Source organism: Aethina tumida, chromosome 6 (genome assembly GCF_024364675.1).
Source record: "Aethina tumida isolate Nest 87 chromosome 6, icAetTumi1.1, whole genome shotgun sequence".
Lineage (NCBI taxonomy): Eukaryota > Metazoa > Arthropoda > Insecta > Coleoptera > Nitidulidae > Aethina > Aethina tumida.
In genome coordinates this window covers 17,629,912-17,645,935 of record NC_065440.1, presented here as the reverse complement: position 1 = coordinate 17,645,935, position 16,024 = coordinate 17,629,912, and the positions used below count along the sequence as shown (strand labels likewise).

General features: G+C 32.0%; 4 protein-coding genes and 3 non-coding genes across 7 annotated transcripts; 2 read left to right on the top strand and 5 right to left on the bottom strand.

Moving 5' to 3' along the window:
- Positions 1 to 760: 760 nt before the first annotated feature.
- Positions 761 to 1,770, bottom strand: LOC109597925 (retinal rod rhodopsin-sensitive cGMP 3',5'-cyclic phosphodiesterase subunit delta). The gene is made up of 3 exons (XM_020013706.2): positions 1,592 to 1,770; positions 1,038 to 1,358; positions 761 to 976 (listed from the first exon to the last, which is right to left on the bottom strand). Exons 1-3 carry the CDS (start codon positions 1,639 to 1,641, stop codon positions 895 to 897), a joined length of 453 nt encoding a protein of 150 aa, XP_019869265.1. The 5' UTR covers positions 1,642 to 1,770; the 3' UTR covers positions 761 to 894.
- Positions 1,771 to 1,929: 159 nt separating this feature from the next.
- On the top strand, positions 1,930 to 3,196 carry LOC109597926 (60S ribosomal protein L22-like). The gene is made up of 4 exons (XM_020013707.2): positions 1,930 to 2,070; positions 2,430 to 2,570; positions 2,627 to 2,769; positions 3,011 to 3,196. The coding sequence occupies exons 1-4, from the start codon at positions 2,062 to 2,064 to the stop codon at positions 3,156 to 3,158; spliced, it is 441 nt and encodes a 146-aa protein (XP_019869266.2). The 5' UTR covers positions 1,930 to 2,061; the 3' UTR covers positions 3,159 to 3,196.
- A 700-nt stretch (positions 3,197 to 3,896) lies between these two features.
- On the bottom strand, positions 3,897 to 4,020 carry LOC126266114 (U5 spliceosomal RNA). Its single transcript, XR_007548589.1, has one exon. It is a non-coding gene; the product is annotated as a U5 spliceosomal RNA (small nuclear RNA).
- Positions 4,021 to 4,343: 323 nt separating this feature from the next.
- Positions 4,344 to 4,538, bottom strand: LOC126266112 (U2 spliceosomal RNA). Its single transcript, XR_007548587.1, has one exon. It is a non-coding gene; the product is annotated as a U2 spliceosomal RNA (small nuclear RNA).
- A 666-nt stretch (positions 4,539 to 5,204) lies between these two features.
- LOC126266111 (U1 spliceosomal RNA) lies at positions 5,205 to 5,368 on the bottom strand. The gene has a single exon (XR_007548586.1). It is a non-coding gene; the product is annotated as a U1 spliceosomal RNA (small nuclear RNA).
- A 695-nt stretch (positions 5,369 to 6,063) lies between these two features.
- Positions 6,064 to 7,705, bottom strand: LOC109597904 (protein LSM12 homolog B). Its single transcript, XM_020013689.2, has 5 exons — positions 7,503 to 7,705; positions 7,041 to 7,174; positions 6,825 to 6,986; positions 6,694 to 6,774; positions 6,064 to 6,586 (listed from the first exon to the last, which is right to left on the bottom strand). The coding sequence occupies exons 1-5, from the start codon at positions 7,621 to 7,623 to the stop codon at positions 6,536 to 6,538; spliced, it is 549 nt and encodes a 182-aa protein (XP_019869248.1). The 5' UTR covers positions 7,624 to 7,705; the 3' UTR covers positions 6,064 to 6,535.
- A 1,555-nt stretch (positions 7,706 to 9,260) lies between these two features.
- On the top strand, positions 9,261 to 15,356 carry LOC109597891 (delta-1-pyrroline-5-carboxylate dehydrogenase, mitochondrial). Its single transcript, XM_020013677.2, has 10 exons — positions 9,261 to 9,437; positions 11,725 to 11,932; positions 13,010 to 13,137; positions 13,209 to 13,349; positions 13,407 to 13,578; positions 13,625 to 13,812; positions 13,869 to 14,091; positions 14,144 to 14,322; positions 14,373 to 14,680; positions 14,739 to 15,356. The coding sequence occupies exons 1-10, from the start codon at positions 9,388 to 9,390 to the stop codon at positions 14,855 to 14,857; spliced, it is 1,716 nt and encodes a 571-aa protein (XP_019869236.2). The 5' UTR covers positions 9,261 to 9,387; the 3' UTR covers positions 14,858 to 15,356.
- Positions 15,357 to 16,024: the final 668 nt, after the last annotated feature.

Sequence of the window (16,024 nt, the reverse complement as noted above, 5' to 3'; positions counted from 1 at the left end):
CTGTCATACATGATATCTCTCTCTAAATTGAGGCGGGTACAAAGCTTTTCCTACTGTATATAGAGATATCATGACGGATGTAATGGAGTATTTGCCATAATTTACTAATTATATTAATTTTTATGCCTGATAATGAACGAAGAATTCATCCAAAGTTGTTCAAATTTGGTTAAAAGATAAAAATGTTAAGATTGGCCACCCTAAAGTCCGGATTTAAATACAATTTAAAACTTGTAGGACGACACCAAAAAGCATCAAATTTAGATGAATTATGATTATTAAATGAAGAGACATGAAATTTTGATATCAAACGACCATTACTAATATTTCATTGAATTTTTGCTTCATCACTTTAAAGGCGATTATAACGAACTGAGGGACCCAACAATATATTCGCACTTTCTTCAAAATTATTTAACAAATATATGTTTTTGAGTGTGCTCATCCACATTTTGCATTTACTTTAAGATTTTATTTAAAAAGAAATTATTTTGATTTAAATAATGAGGGAAAGTATATAGTGTAATTATTTTAAATAAAATATTGTTGTTGCATTTAATTATTAAATCTATTAATAATAATCAGTATTATTAATTTAATTTGCATGTGCCAATTTCAATTGTATTTATAGTTGAAACAATAAGTATTTGTCGACATTTCAAAACATAAAACAAATAAATTACGTAAATACATATTTGTAATCCCCTTTTCTAAAACACATTGTGAAATCAATGCACCGAAAACATAAAACAACAAGTAGTAAGTGATCACATGTTTATTGACAACTTTTGAACAATAAATCAAAAGAATTGACATTAGTATTTGTACTACAAATAAATAATATGTAAAAAAATAACTAAAAACAAAGTTTGGTCCCCAAAAACATGGTGCAAATCACACATAAAACAATCGTACTTTGGACGTGGTTATCAGTATATCATCATCATAAAACTTGGTTTCAATAACAATGTTGCCACTAAAAAAACACCAACAATTAATACACCAAACAAATAAATTAAGGTAAATAATAAACAGACTTTAAAATCGAGGCGGGCATCATTTGTGATTCAGGTGCAGCCTCCAGTATCGATTGCCATGTGTTTGTCGATTCTGGCATAACAAAACCAAATTCGAAGTACCACTCCTCGAGGCAGCGTCCCTTAAACAGTACCTTCTGCTCCAAACGGAACCGTTCGATTTGTTCGCGGGTGCTAAAATTAAATTCTCGAGATACAGCACGACATTTGAGGATCGATTTTGGTACGTGGGCCTCATGTTCGACCTCCGGATGGCTCAGGTCCTCCGACCCTTGCCAGAACACTTTACCGCCGTCTGCGTCCCTCAGACAGATCCAATTACTGCATTTATGGTGGGTTAAGGAATGTGTGTTATTGCTATGGAAACCGGACGTTGGTTTCGTATGTGGAGGATTTAGGTTAATCAATTATTGGGGCTGTTGCTATGGCAACTGTTAAAAACAATACTGTGTTTTGTGCTAATTTAGTGCAATAAAGTACGTATAAATAGCTGGAACTTCACTAAATGCAGCCAAACATTGTAAACAAAGTGAAAGTAATTAAAAAAAGGATACACTTGGAAGCCTTGAAGTATTTCTTCTCCTCGTTTATTAGTATCAGTCATTCTACGTTAAAACTAAAAGGTTTTCGTTGTTTTTTCGTTGTTTTCACCGCATAAATATACGAAAATTAAAGTTTTTAAACTGACCGTTCACAAACGTCAAGCAGATTTCAAAACACACATCAAACGTTGCCAAACCTATTACGTGTTGCCTAAATTTAACAATATATTTTTTTAAATAATCCTTAATTGTAATAAAAAAGATATTGAAAGAAAAAACTAAGCTCCATTATGATACAAAAAGTTATTGGTGTTTTAAAATATAATTGAAAACAGTTAAAAACTAGAAAATAATAAATGTAAGTTGGGTTGCCTAACTTGAAACAGAGTATTAGCCCCCCACCAATGTAATCGGCTTGCGAAGCAACGCAGCCAAATTGACAGTTCTTTCTCGTTTTGACAACGTCAGTGCACGTACCGAAAATGGCACCCGTAAGTATTTTCATCAATTTCCATGGAAAACCGAGCGAATTGTGGAAAATATCACCGGGAAACCATGCAGAACAATTCGACGGACATTTTCGTGCTGTAATTTTTGCGTTTTACCAAAGGATGTTCGCGATGAATCCGGATTTGTGGTTGTTTAGGTTATGTCCTGCGAATGTGTTTCACATGGTTTAGCCGTTGTTAACTTAGAACAAGTTTCACTGTGTTTGCTTCAGGCGATTTCGGCAAGATGGTACTATGAATTGTCTGGCTGAAACGCAACATTAACCAGTCCACACTCCTCGCAAAATTTCCCAACTTATGGGGTTTTGTTGGGAGTGTGGACTAAAAGTTGTGGATTCCAGACAAAAGTGGTCGGTGGCAAGCCCCAGCCCAAGAAACAGCAGATCCGCGGCAAAGGTCTGAAGAAGAAGAAGGTCGCCCTCAAGTTCGTCATTGACTGCACGCATCCCGTCGAGGACTCGATCTTGGATGTTGCTAACTTTGTAAGTACTTTAGTTTTTTAATAGAAATGTGACTGATTGTTGTTGTATTTTTGCAGGAATCCTACTTGAAGCAAAGGATAAAGATCAATGGAAAGACTGGAAACTTTACTGGTGGAAAAGGTAGCCAACATGCTGTAACTTTGAGCCGTGACAAGGGAACCAAGTTGGTGCTTAACAGTGAAATTCCCTTCTCTAAAAGGTGCGTTTTTATTAATTTAGTATTGTAAACTATTTATTGAGTCTAGAGTCACTTGGTAATGTAACTAAATTGTTGCTCAGTGCTAAAGATACTCAAATAGGAATGATACCAGCTTAAATGCCCCAATTTGGCTCATATGGCCCTTTTGGTTGACTGTGAGGCGACAATTTTATTAATTTGTGTGCATTTTTTTATTGTATTTAAAATAGGCTTTTATTAACTTATATTCTGTTCATTATAGGTACCTTAAATACCTTACAAAGAAATACTTGAAGAAGAACAACCTGAGAGATTGGTTGAGAGTGGTTGCCTCTGGAAAGGACAGCTACGAACTCAGATACTTCCAGATCAACAATCAAGATGATGATGATGAGGAAGACAATGAATAAGCTGTAATTTTATAATAATAAAACAAGTTAAATAAAAATACTTTCGTTTTTGTTTCCTTTAGTTTAATCTCAAAAAAGGAATCATTTTAAATGACTAAAAGAGGTAGCCACGTGCTTCGATTCAATGTTGCATTATTAGTTGAGCTCACGCTGATTTTTTTTTACTGAGGGGAGTCAGAAGACAGAAAGCCCCCCTCCGGGTACCGATCCAAAAGATCTCAACCCAGATGGATACGCATACGTGTATGCGGATGAGCTGAATCAGAAGACTAAAGCTGACGTAGACGCCAGCCCATTGTCAAGTGGTTCGATCTGAGGAAAATCGGAGATCTTCCTGGGGATGGATTGGACTTGCAGGTGTTGGATCCGTTAGCTCCCTACTACCACTGGCTTGTGGAGCGGTACTGAGCCCCAAGACCACGACAAGGTGGATCCGTCCTGGGGGAGCTCACGCTGAAAGTGGCGCTGTTTTTGTATCATACCAGTATGTCTTAATTTTACTAGACCAATTATTTTCTTACGGTCCTCCAAAATATTAATTAGAAAAAATCTTTAAAACTAATAAAATTTTTCACTTTGAAACATGATTAAAAATGACTATTTTTAATCGCTCGTCAACTTTAAATAATTTAGGCATAACGAACCCAATAAGACTGTCTGCAATCTATCTTGGTAATCTACAAAATTTGTGAAATACATTGAAACTTAGAAATGAAATTTTTCTTTCATTATTTATTTAGGCCCAAACTTTCGTCAGGCCAACAAAAAATTGTTTAAAGACTCATTTGAGTTGTGCCTCTCCACGGAAATCTTTAGTAAAAGGCGAAAGATTTATTCGCTTACTGAAGAGACACCAGAGTAAATTCCAAAACGCCGTTCATCAGCTTTTACTAAATTCCAGTGATACAACGCCGGTGACTTATTTTCAGTTAACCAAATAATTTTTTTTACATGGGATTCCAAAAAAAACTGGATACCTCCTGTTATTAAAAAATGAAAAAAAAAAAAAATAGAAAATTATAAAGAAAAATCCATTCTTCCCCAATCAACAAAATAACACAAACTTTATGAAATAAAAGCCAAAAATATTAGAAGTGAAAAAAATTTCTTACATGTATAAAATGGATTTATTTTCCGTTACACACATCTCAAACAAACCCCTTTGCAAAAATTATATTTGATTACATTTTATGGGCCGATCCCGGAGGTACTGCAATACCGGGCCAACCCGCGACAGAGGTGGAGCAAGCCCCTAAAAACCCTCCATCAATTTCCAAAAATCAGATTAATATACTGGCACCGCATGCGGTGCGTATCAGATATTAAGCTGATAAGAACAGATACTACACTTTGATCTTAGCCATAGGGCCGAGAAGCGATAGCGTTAAAACAGCGATTTTGGCTACTTAATCTCTTAGTTCACCACAACAAGAGTAGTATAGAGCATAGAGCGACATCTGTAGGCAAACAACAAGGAACTTCTATTTCACATATTCAAAACCATACACTGAATGCATTTGTCGGAGAATTAGGATTAATACAAATAATAAACAAACTAAACAAAATAAAGGCACTAAAGATAACTGACTGTAGCGTAGGCCGTAAGATTGAATTGCTCTTAGAAAAGTGCGTTAGTTTGATCGTTGCGGTCTACGGTCGTTTTCATTATTGTTAATTAGAAATACTGAATTAATAAATAGTGTGTTGTTTCGAATAAATTGTTAATAAACGTTATAAATGAAATAAAAAGTTATAAAAATGATATATCAAAATCCTGACCCTTTCCCGAGGTATAACTTATTTATAATCGCTATTTTGCTTTTAAACATCCTTCTTAGTAAGTAGTATTCGACAAGTACTTTATGTACAACAAAATAATAATCGTACCCACGTATTTTAAATTAAAATTCACAAATATGTGTAAATAGACAAACATTTAAATAATAAAAATAACTTACCCGTTGAATAATAACATCACTCACTTGTGCTGAGCATGGTGAGCTTTCTCTAGGGACTCATTGAAATATTATGTTTTATTAATTAATGACCGGGATAGCGCGTACGCAGTCCCGACTACCAAAAATTGTGCGCCCGAGTTATCCACATTAGGGATAATCGCAGGGGTCAGCCCGATCGTAGTGCAATGAAAGGGCCTCACCCTGGGGGAACCGCCTTATTGATCACGGTAGACCCCTACGCCAGGTAAGTATGCTTTGTTCGTGCCTTCTCGCGCTATATAAATACTCCAGCTGATACAACGATGGTGAGATATATAAAAAATAAATTTATTTTACTCTTTTGTTTGTTTAACTATTATCAACATATTTTAAATTAATTCGTTACGACAGATTAGTGATGTTAAAAGTGTTAAAATTTGTTGTACTTTAAAATTCTTAATATTAATTGTACATTTAACAAAGATCAATGACCCAACAATAAGAACGACTGGTTAGGCAACTCGAGCAGCATCTTTATAAGCGAACTGAAATCTATCAATTCACAAAAAATTACTATATTATATTTATTATGTTTTAGATAATTCCCAAAAACCTTAAAATTTTCATTTTTTAACTTTATCTATTATCTGTGAGATAGTTTTGAAAAAATCATTTGTACAAATTTAACTGGTACATTTAAATAGAAATTAGTAAATTAATTAATATTAGTGAAAGTATATTTATTATTTCGTTTAGTAATATGTAATTATTATTAATATATTTGTAATTATCATAAAACGGTACTGAATTAAAATTACGTATATTGTATACATATTTTTTATAAATAAAAGACTAAATGTATGAAACTAGTCATAGTTTACAAATAAAAAGTCATCTTTACTTTCTTAACTATAATTGAAAGACTGGTTTTCAAATCCATTATAACGGAATGAGACAAACAAACAATATTAAATTTTATATTTTTTATTCATATAAAATAAATAGATTTTACTAAAGAAAAATAGCATTGAAATTCCCAACAGAGAATGTTAACAATCGAATAAAACTCGTCGACATTCAAAGTTGGCGATTTACATTGGATTTTGATCGATGTGAATTATAAACGTTCCTCAATAATTAAAAACAAAAAAACTTGATGTCAATCAATTCGGAATCGAAGAACTGACGAACACACGTATACAGTAAAAAAAATCTATAAATATTTATAGAAAAATATACAAAGAAACTAACTCTGGGTAAAGGCAGAATTACTTTCGATGAAATACGATTTTGCGTTCGAAGCTGTGGTCCGATCCCGAATCGAAATAATAATATTCAGCTATGTCAATTTAATCCGGAAATTATAAGTTACAATAGGTATGTACGGTAATATACAAATCATACATAATAAAAACTATTCAAATTTGATGATAATTACATTTATTGGGAATTATTTTGACAGACTGCGTTATCTGTGAAAAATTTTTCAACCTAAAACAAAACAATTAATAAGCTAATTTATAAAATAGATGAGGGTATAAATTCAACATGAAACAAGTAAAACTCCTAAAAATTAGTACAATATAATGATAACTTACCACTTTTTTAATAAATCCATACTCTTTACTATTTATATTTCCTTTTATGTTTTCCAACTGATATGGAGGACTTATAATAACCTATGAACAATTAACATTAATAAAAAGTAGCTGTATAAGTAATAACTTACATCTTGATTAAATACAACAATTTCAGAATTTCTCCACCTAATCTCTGTAATCACTTTTGATATAGCTAAGAATAAACTCTTTCCTTCTTCGGAAACGTTTGCTGATATTGCCTGCAGCTTGTGTTTTTTCTCATTAACTTGTTTGTGAAGTCTCCTGTTGAGCTGAAATGAAAACACATACAATAAGTTATGTTATATCATTAAGTGGATATTTACCATTTCAAAATTTAGTGGTTGTGGTACTTCATGATGTGGTAAAACCTCCTTTAGTATTTTCAGTTCGCTAACCCAGGCCAGGTTGATTATATTCACATCGTTTAGCTTGGGATCTCCATTTGTTGGAGAACATTCTATGTTTTTATTAAGGAAAACAATGACAACAACGTAATAAGAGTATATTAATACATTGTGAACAAGTTTGTACAAGAAAATCACAGCCAGTTAGTCATAAAAACAAAGAAATCCCTGAAAACATTTCCCCAAGACTCATTACTAGTTTCGGACACATTAACTGCCCTCCACCGCCGGTACACCACCTTCCAACCTGCAATCTCAAGCCGGAACGCGAATTAATCAACCATACACGCGGAATCGAACAAAAACAAAACGGAACAAAAACATTGCACTTGTACACACAAGTTACGGATCGCACGTACGCGATCGATTCGAAAAGGATACTTAATATTAATATTTTGGACGTCGGGTCGAATGCCAGCACTTCGCCTTGCACCTCCGAATTATAGCAGGTTTTACACCAAACTGTGCTGCCTAATGAAAAAAAATCAGCAGGGGCAGCCATGTTTCCTAATAGAAAAATGACACTAAGCTCGACCAAGCTGGGAACTTTGCAGGTTATGTTGTCGTTCTGCAACGTTGGATGGACTGAGAGCACGGATGGAGAAGGATATGTTGTAATCCTGCACTTTTGTGTAAGTACTAGTGGTTGCATATTCATATTTGCAACGTCGTTGGACGGATTCTTATGCTCAACTCATTGAATGCGACTACCAACGCAGAGATGCCACCACAAATGCAATTGAAAATACACATAATAAAACTTAAATCAAGGAACAATCAATTTTAATCAAATAACTCGTTCCAATGTTTAAAAATGTTTTATAATAAGTAAAATATGCATATTAATAATAAAAAAGAATAATTCAATTTAAAATAAATACAGTATAATTTATTAATAAAAATACAGTAACAAATATTATAATTTAATAATTATTGAAAATACTAAAAAAAGTAATAAAACAATTATTTTTATAGAATTTTTATTTATATTAATAATAAACATTTTAATTAATTGAGGAATAAATTTGTCATTAAATCAAATAAATAATTAAAATAATGAAACAAAACTTATTATATATTAATAATAATTTATTAATTACGAAAAAAGATTTATTAACATATTATTAAATAAATAAGTAATTAAGTAAGCCTTAAATTATTATTAATTTACAATTTTTACAATTAAAGTATTTTTTATATAATTAATAAACATTTTGATCAATGAATAAATGTTAAAATAATAAATATTTAGTAAATCAATTATTCTATTAATATTTATTAGTTAAAAAAACCATTATAGTATTTTTTGAAGCAGTAAATAGTTTTATTAATTAATAAACATAGTTTTTATTAATAAAATAAATTGATAAAATTCTATTATTATTAATTTATGAATTATAAGAAAACTATTATAGTATTTTTTTATGTAATTATTAATTAATATTTTAATTAATAACTTATATTTTATTAATAAAATTAATAAATTATTTCTATTATTATCAATATTATTATTAATTTATTAATCTTAATAAAACCATTATAGTTTGTTTTAACATAATTGGTAAACATTTTAATTATTAAATTAATTAAATAAAAAAGACCTAAATTATTATTAATTAATAAATTAGGAGAAATTATAGTTTTTTATAGTTAATAATTTTAATTAATTAATAAATTTATTATTAATTTAAATAAATGAAATCCTATAAGATTATTAAGTTTTAAATTAATTTAATTAAATCATTAAAATATATTTCAACTTTTATTAATTATAACTTTAATTTTGTGAATTAAACTGGTTATAGAAACAAGTTTGTGATACATATTTATAATGATTAATTAAGATGTTTTATTTTGAGGAGTAATTAATAAAATTGAGGTATTAAAACAGAAATTGGTAATTTCTAACGTGCCAAATTTGAAACGGACAACCCAACTTCATTCAAACAATCTGCGCGCGACTGCGCCCTAAAAGACCAAAACCTCATTTCACCCGAAAACAACCCGCAAAAATTTCAATCACAAAAAACGATTTTGACCAAACGAAACGCACCGTATACAATTTAAATTTCCCATCGAAACCGCCACGTTTTTTCTAATACGGTGGGTAGGAACGCGTGGACAGTGCGAATGAACTTAGTGAGGTTACGTAAAATCCATTACGTCACTGGCAAGTGTCAAAAAGTGTGCAGTGCTCCAACAAACATTAAATGGGCCCTGACTAAATTCAAAAACAAAAAAAATTCAGTGCGTCTCCGGAAAACCGATGAAAATGTTATCAATCTGTAAACACCAGTTATCCGCCGGTTTTCAAAGGTCAGTGCAGGTTATCGGTTTTACTCTAACATTTGAGAGGCTGATAAAATGTGTTTGTTTGTCTCTAAATTTATCGCCCCGCTTGATAAAGCTGATATCGATTTGGGTTGCAACATCGAAATTCGTGTGCTGATAAATCGTTATAAGTCGCTTGTCATAAGATAATCGGGCGGTTTCCAACGGGATCCGTCTGTTGTGACAGTTGACTGTGGAAATTTCCACGGAAAACCGGATCGGAGGGAAAATCAATAACGGCATCGTCCTATCGGATTTGCGGGCCGATCATGTGTCCTCGGCCCTTCGAATCCTCACAAAACCCACAAGATTCACCCATTGAATTCCCTCAATCAGCTGATCGTGACATAAGCCCTGCTTAAAGCCTCCACACATTAATTCCGTTCAATTTTTCGGTTTACTTTCGGATTAATCTCAAGGTTGACGTGTTTTTCACCCGACGTGGCTGAGAGTGCACGAATTTTCGTCGTAAACGCATATTCATTCTATTTTTATTTGTGCGATTGAATAATTGCTATTTACCTTGACTTTAACGTGCATTTTTAATTATAGTCGTTGTTCCCAACCAGACAGGCGCATTCGATAGCTTGTATTAATTAATACGATTCAATAAAGCTATCAATCTGCGTAAATGCAAGTATTCGGTTGTTATTTGTGGTCGGTTTGTTTCCGTAAAGAAAATTTATGTTATGCAACTGGTGCGAAATTAAATATCACTTGGCAAATTTTGTATAATGTTATTAAGTGTAATAAACATGTTAAACAGTTCCAGCGTTATGTATTTGTTATAAATCGTTGTAATTTTTGCAACAATGTTGATAAAATCATGTAATTGTTCAGTTTCATAAATGTGTTTAAATATATGTAACAATATTTTGTGTAATTTTTATAAAAAACAATATTTAAAATGATTTTTTTATTTAAGATGATCAAAAAAGTATTTAGTTTACTAAATATTTTATAATTGGAAATAATATTATAAATATATTTAATTTAAACAGATTTTATTAATATAATTTAATCTAAACAGATATATATTTATTTTTTTAACACAGTCAATCAATGAAATTATAAAAATTAGCATATTAATTTCTGTAAAGTAGATTTTAAACAGCAATACTCAAATTTTAACAGATGTAATTAAAATACTTCACACTATTAAAAATAATAAAATATTGTTTCTTTTTAAGATAAAAATAAAAATAGTAAAAACAATGAAGAAAATAATATGAAAAGTTTGAATAACAAATTTATAAACAAAATTATATTAAAATTAATTAGTTAATTAAGATGATTAGACAAATAACTAATATACAACATTTTTTGTAATTTTTATTGTGTATAAATTATTGAACAAATAAATTACTAAAAAATTATAAAATGGAGTAATTTGAGATACTTTCCTGAACAAATATTAAAAATAAATTTATAAATATTAATTTTTTGGTCTAATATTCATAAAAACTTAAAAATAGAGATTTTGTGGATAATAATTAATATTTATAATAAATGATTATGTAGATATTTGAAATAATATATAAATTTTTAACATAAAATCAACGAAATTTTAAAATATCATTTATTAATTGCTGCAAATAGATTTTTTAACTTTAAAAAATTATAAAAAGGAGTAATTTGGGATATTTTCCTGAACAAATATTAAAAATAAATTTAATAATATTAATTTCTTGGGGTAATATTCATAAAAAACTTAAAAATGAAGATTTTATAGAAAATAATTGATGTTTATAATAAATAATTATGTAGATGTTTGAAGTAATATATAATTTTTTTAATATAAAATCAACGAAATTATAAAATTTCATTTATTAATTACTGTAAAATAGATTTTTAACATCAGTACTATAATTTTAATAGATATAATTAAAATTCATACTAGTTTACTAGTTTTTTTAAAAAACTAATAACTTTGTATTTATAACAAAAGTATGTGTTCATATAACATGGCCATCTATTTATAAATTTGTTTTGTTTACGGATTACTGAAAAAACAAGTTTTTAGTTAAAAAATTCCGTTCTAAGGTCCAAACTTCAGTCCCCGTTTCAAAGTGTGAACCTTCTAAAAATACATCTCTAAAACTAGTTGCACTAGTGACAAGTCATTGGTTTAGTCGGCGGCCAGGATATTTAAAAATCTCAAATTTCACCTGACAATATACTTAACACTGACCCATCGATATTTATTTTAAGAGTGCAAACTTTCCAACTAATTTATTTTTATATATTTACGTATTGATTTAATTTTTTTTAGGACCGGTGTAAGATGTCTGGGCTCCGTTTTGCCCGAGGTCAAGATCAGCGACTTCGGCGTGAAGAACGAGCCGGTCCTCTCGTACTTGAAGGGCTCGAAGGAGCGCAAGGAGCTCGAGGCCGCCCTCGCCCAACTGTCGAACTGCACGGAGGAAGTTCCTATCGTCATTGGTAGCGAGAACATCACCACCAAAGATGTCAGATATCAGGTAAACATTTTGATGAACTGTTTTACATATTTTATGTATCTTTACCAATATATAAATACAAAAAATAAATATTTAATTATTTGTTGTTTATTTTATGTGTTTTTAATTGTTTTTGCAGGTTGTTAAGTTTTGTTTGTTCGTGTTTTTAGCATAATAGACACGTGAAACCGTAAATCCATAAAGTGTAATGAAAATTTATATTTTTATGTAAATATGCTTTTACAAAGATATTATGACTTGAAATAAATAGGTATCGTACATGAATAATTATAAATATTTCAAGATATGGTTTAAAAATCAAAGTTTAATAAATAATTTTTAATTAAATATTAATATGAACAGAATAAAAGTATAATATAATATATTTTCTATGACAATATTATCAAAAATTATAATTATATATTATTTTTAAATAACATTAATTTAATTAAGATTAATTTTTATATAAAAATATTTTTAAATATATAAGGTGATTCACCTAATTAATAGAAAATGGAAAAATGCACTGATTTGCAGCAATTATAACTTGATCTGGGCTATTTTTCTAATTTATTTTGAACAAAATTTCGTTTATGGTTCCGCCGGAAGTGGCATAAACTTTCTTATTTTCAGGGAAACATTATCGAATTTTTAAATTCTGCATATAATTGCACATAAAATAGCTACACCATGTTCTATACCTAAACCCAATAGTTTTTGAGTTATTAATTTTTTTTTCAAAAATTTTGACATATTGATGGTCTAACTAAAATGCCTGTAAAGTTACCAATTTTGATACTGGAAAGTTCATTTTTGGCATACACGTTAACCAAGGGTCATCTTATAAGGAACCATTATTAGTACTCCTAAATTTTATACAGGGTGTTTGTTATTTACGTTTAATTTTGTGCATCTTAAAACTTCAATAACTTTATTATTTTCAATGGAACACCATGTATATTTTAGCATAATTAAATTGAATATTAAAAACATTTTCGATTGGTATAATGGTGGTTATGGATTGTGGAATATTTGTATAAATAAATATTTATTTAACATTGATTTGATTGAAAATTATCTATTTTGTTAAATTTTCAGGTTATGCCTCACAATCATTCTAAAAAACTCGCCAAATTTTATTATGCCGACACGAAACTAGTTAACAAAGCAATTGAAACAGCCTGCGAAGCTCAAAAGAAATGGGACAAGGTACCCATACCCGAAAGGTATGTAAAATGTCTCTTGAATCTTTATTTTTAAATTTATCTCCTCTAAAATAATTCCTGTTGGTTAAAAGATTGAACATCTGGGAAAAAGCAGCTTCCCTCATGGCCGGACCATGGAGGGCGAAGCTGAACGCCGCCACAATGCTGGGCCAAGCCAAGACGACCATCCAAGCTGAAATCGACTCCGCCGCAGAACTCATCGACTTTTTCAGGTGACCAAATCCTCATTACATTATTTGAAAGATGTTACATAAATTTTGTGCTTGCAGATTGAACGCATTCTTCCTCAAAGAGGCCACCAAGTACCAACCCATCTCGGAGAACCCGCAGGTGACGAAGAACTCGATGCGCTACCGCGGCATCGACGGCTTCATCGCCGCCGTGTCGCCATTCAACTTCACCGCCATCGGCGGCAACCTCGCCTACACACCGGCCCTCATGGTAAGTACATTGTTTGCACCGACAACCGTTAACCGGGTCGTCGCAGGGTAACGCCATACTGTGGAAGCCAAGTGACACTGCCCTCCTCTCCAACTGGTACATATTCCAAATCTGCAGGGAGGCCGGCGTGCCGCCGGGCGTCGTCAACTTCATTCCAGCCGACGGTCCGGTCTTCGGCGACGCCATTACCGCCTCCCCGCACCTAGCGGGCATCAACTTCACCGGCAGCGTGCCGTAAGTCTGGCGAGTTGGAATGTCAATCAATCGAATTGTCTCGGGTTGGGTTTCAGGACGTTCCAGCGTCTGTGGAAGCAGGTGGGCCAGAACATCGACCGCTACGTTAACTTCCCGCGTTTGATCGGCGAGTGCGGGGGCAAGAACTATCATTTCGTCCATCCAACAGCTGACGTCACCAGTGTGGTGAACGGTAGCATCAGGAGCGCCTTCGAGTTCTGCGGCCAGAAGTGCAGCGCCTTGTCCAGGATGTACGTGCCGGAGTCGCTGTGGCCACAGGCAAGTTACCTCCAGTTTAAAAAGGTTCAGCTAGTTAATTATGTTTGTGTAGATCAAAGAAGGATTGATCAAGGGAACTGACCAATTGAAAATTGGAGACCCGACCGAGTACGACAGCTTCACGTCGGCCGTCATCGACGACAAGGCGTTCAAGAGGATCACCGGCTACATCGAGCACGCCAAGAGCTCCAAGAACCTCCAGATCTTGCGAGGTGGCAAATACGACGACAGGTGAGGTTACCGATACCACCCCTAGTTAAGTACTAAAGTGTGTTGTGCAGCGTTGGCTACTACATCGAGCCTACGATCGTCCAGACCACAGACCCCAAGGACAAGATCATGGTGGAGGAGATCTTCGGCCCCGTTTTGACCGTCTACGTCTACAAGGACAAGGACCTGGACGCCACCGTCAAGTTGATCGGTGACTCCACGGTCTTCGCCCTCACCGGTGCCATATTTGCTCAAGACGAGGCCTGGCTGAAGAAGGCGGTTGAGGACTTGAAGATGACCGCCGGCAACTTCTACGTGAACGACAAGTCGACCGGCAGCGTTGTCGGCCAACAGCCCTTCGGTGGTGCCAGAATGTCAGGTGGGTATCACACATTGTTGTATTTTTTAATTGGTGCATTTAACTGTGTTTTTTTCAGGTACAAACGATAAAGCTGGCGGTCCTCACTACGTGCTCAGATGGGGCAATCCTCAGGCCGTCAAAGAGACCTTCGTACCATTAACCGATGTTACCTATCCATACATGCAACAATTATAATAAGTTTTATACAACTAAGTGTCCATAATTTTAAGTTCGATCACCAATTATTAGTAAATGTGATAATTTTGATTTGAAAAATCAGTTTGGGTACGACCCAGAGTCAATCTTACAGTAAGTATTAGGTTTAATTGGATTTTATTTGAACAGATCGTCGTCATCTACCTTTTTATGGGCGAATGATTTTCAGTTAATCAACCAATTTTTTCAATAAATATTTTATTCGAATAGAATGTAAAAAACCATTGACAATATAATAATTACAATTGTTGAGAATATGTGAAACAAACTATATATTTAGAATTTGTAAATTTTGAACATTTTTGTTAGGTTTATTGGTTTTTAAAAAGTAATTTACATATCTATAAATGTATGTAAAGTAAAATTCGAGAAATTATGTAATGGGATTTTATTTATTTACATTCATTTTGGTCATTTTCTAAGTATTAAATACAAGTGTAAATTGCCGTAGCAATAAAATGCTTTGTTGTTTATACAACTGTTTTATTTAAGCCCTTATTTTATTTATATTCTTAATTATTTCTATGATCCACATTTTAAAATATTTTTAAAGCCATTTATTTTGATAGTGGAAAGTTCATTTATGGAAAATACATTAACCAACAGAGCCATTATTAATATTCTAAAATTTTATACAGGGTGTTTAATATTCAAATTTAATTTTTAATACCCTGTATATTTTTGGATTTTTAAATTCTTCATGTATTTGAAAATAGAATTGCTATACCACGTCCTATACTTAAACACAATAGTTTTTGAGTTACGAATTTTTTTCCAAAAATTTTAACAGATTGATGAACTAAAATGTCTGTAAAGTCACCAATTTTGATGCCGGAAAGTTCATTTTTGGCATACACGTTAAGAAAGGACCTTCCTATAAGGAGTCATCATAAGCACTTTCAAATTTTATACAGGGTGTTCGTTATTCACATTTAATTTTGTACACCTTAAATAATTTTCTCATTTTCATAGAATACCCTGTATGTTTTAGTATAAATAAATTGAAAATTAAAATATTTCAATCAATTCTAAGCCTTTTACAATAATTTTCGTACTTTAAACCATTCATTTTCAGGAAAATTAAATAAAAAATATTTATGAACTGGAAAATATTAATGGTTTAATGATATTAATGATTACAAGGTG

What these genes read in the sequence shown, in the direction of transcription:
- LOC109597926 (XM_020013707.2), top strand. An exon ending in TCTTGGATGTTGCTAACTTT is followed by an intron (nt 2,571 to 2,626) that starts GTAAGTACTTTA and finishes GTATTTTTGCAG; the next exon opens with GAATCCTACTTGAAGCAAAG. An exon ending in GAAATTCCCTTCTCTAAAAG is followed by an intron (nt 2,770 to 3,010) that starts GTGCGTTTTTAT and finishes TGTTCATTATAG; the next exon opens with GTACCTTAAATACCTTACAA.
- LOC109597925 (XM_020013706.2), bottom strand. Translation starts at nt 1,641, where the DNA reads ATGACTGATACTAATAAACGAGGAGAAGAAATACTTCAAGGCTTCCAA. An exon ending in ATACTTCAAGGCTTCCAAGT is followed by an intron (nt 1,359 to 1,591) that starts GTATCCTTTTTT and finishes CCATAAATGCAG; the next exon opens with TAATTGGATCTGTCTGAGGG. An exon ending in ATGCCCGCCTCGATTTTAAA is followed by an intron (nt 977 to 1,037) that starts GTCTGTTTATTA and finishes GTGTTTTTTTAG; the next exon opens with TGGCAACATTGTTATTGAAA.
- LOC109597891 (XM_020013677.2), top strand. Translation starts at nt 9,388, where the DNA reads ATGAAAATGTTATCAATCTGTAAACACCAGTTATCCGCCGGTTTTCAA. An exon ending in CGGAGTCGCTGTGGCCACAG is followed by an intron (nt 14,092 to 14,143) that starts GCAAGTTACCTC and finishes ATGTTTGTGTAG; the next exon opens with ATCAAAGAAGGATTGATCAA. An exon ending in GGTGGCAAATACGACGACAG is followed by an intron (nt 14,323 to 14,372) that starts GTGAGGTTACCG and finishes TGTGTTGTGCAG; the next exon opens with CGTTGGCTACTACATCGAGC.
- LOC109597904 (XM_020013689.2), bottom strand. Translation starts at nt 7,623, where the DNA reads ATGGCTGCCCCTGCTGATTTTTTTTCATTAGGCAGCACAGTTTGGTGT. An exon ending in TTGTTGTATTTAATCAAGAT is followed by an intron (nt 6,775 to 6,824) that starts GTAAGTTATTAC and finishes AATTGTTCATAG; the next exon opens with GTTATTATAAGTCCTCCATA. An exon ending in ATGGATTTATTAAAAAAGTG is followed by an intron (nt 6,587 to 6,693) that starts GTAAGTTATCAT and finishes GTTTTGTTTTAG; the next exon opens with GTTGAAAAATTTTTCACAGA.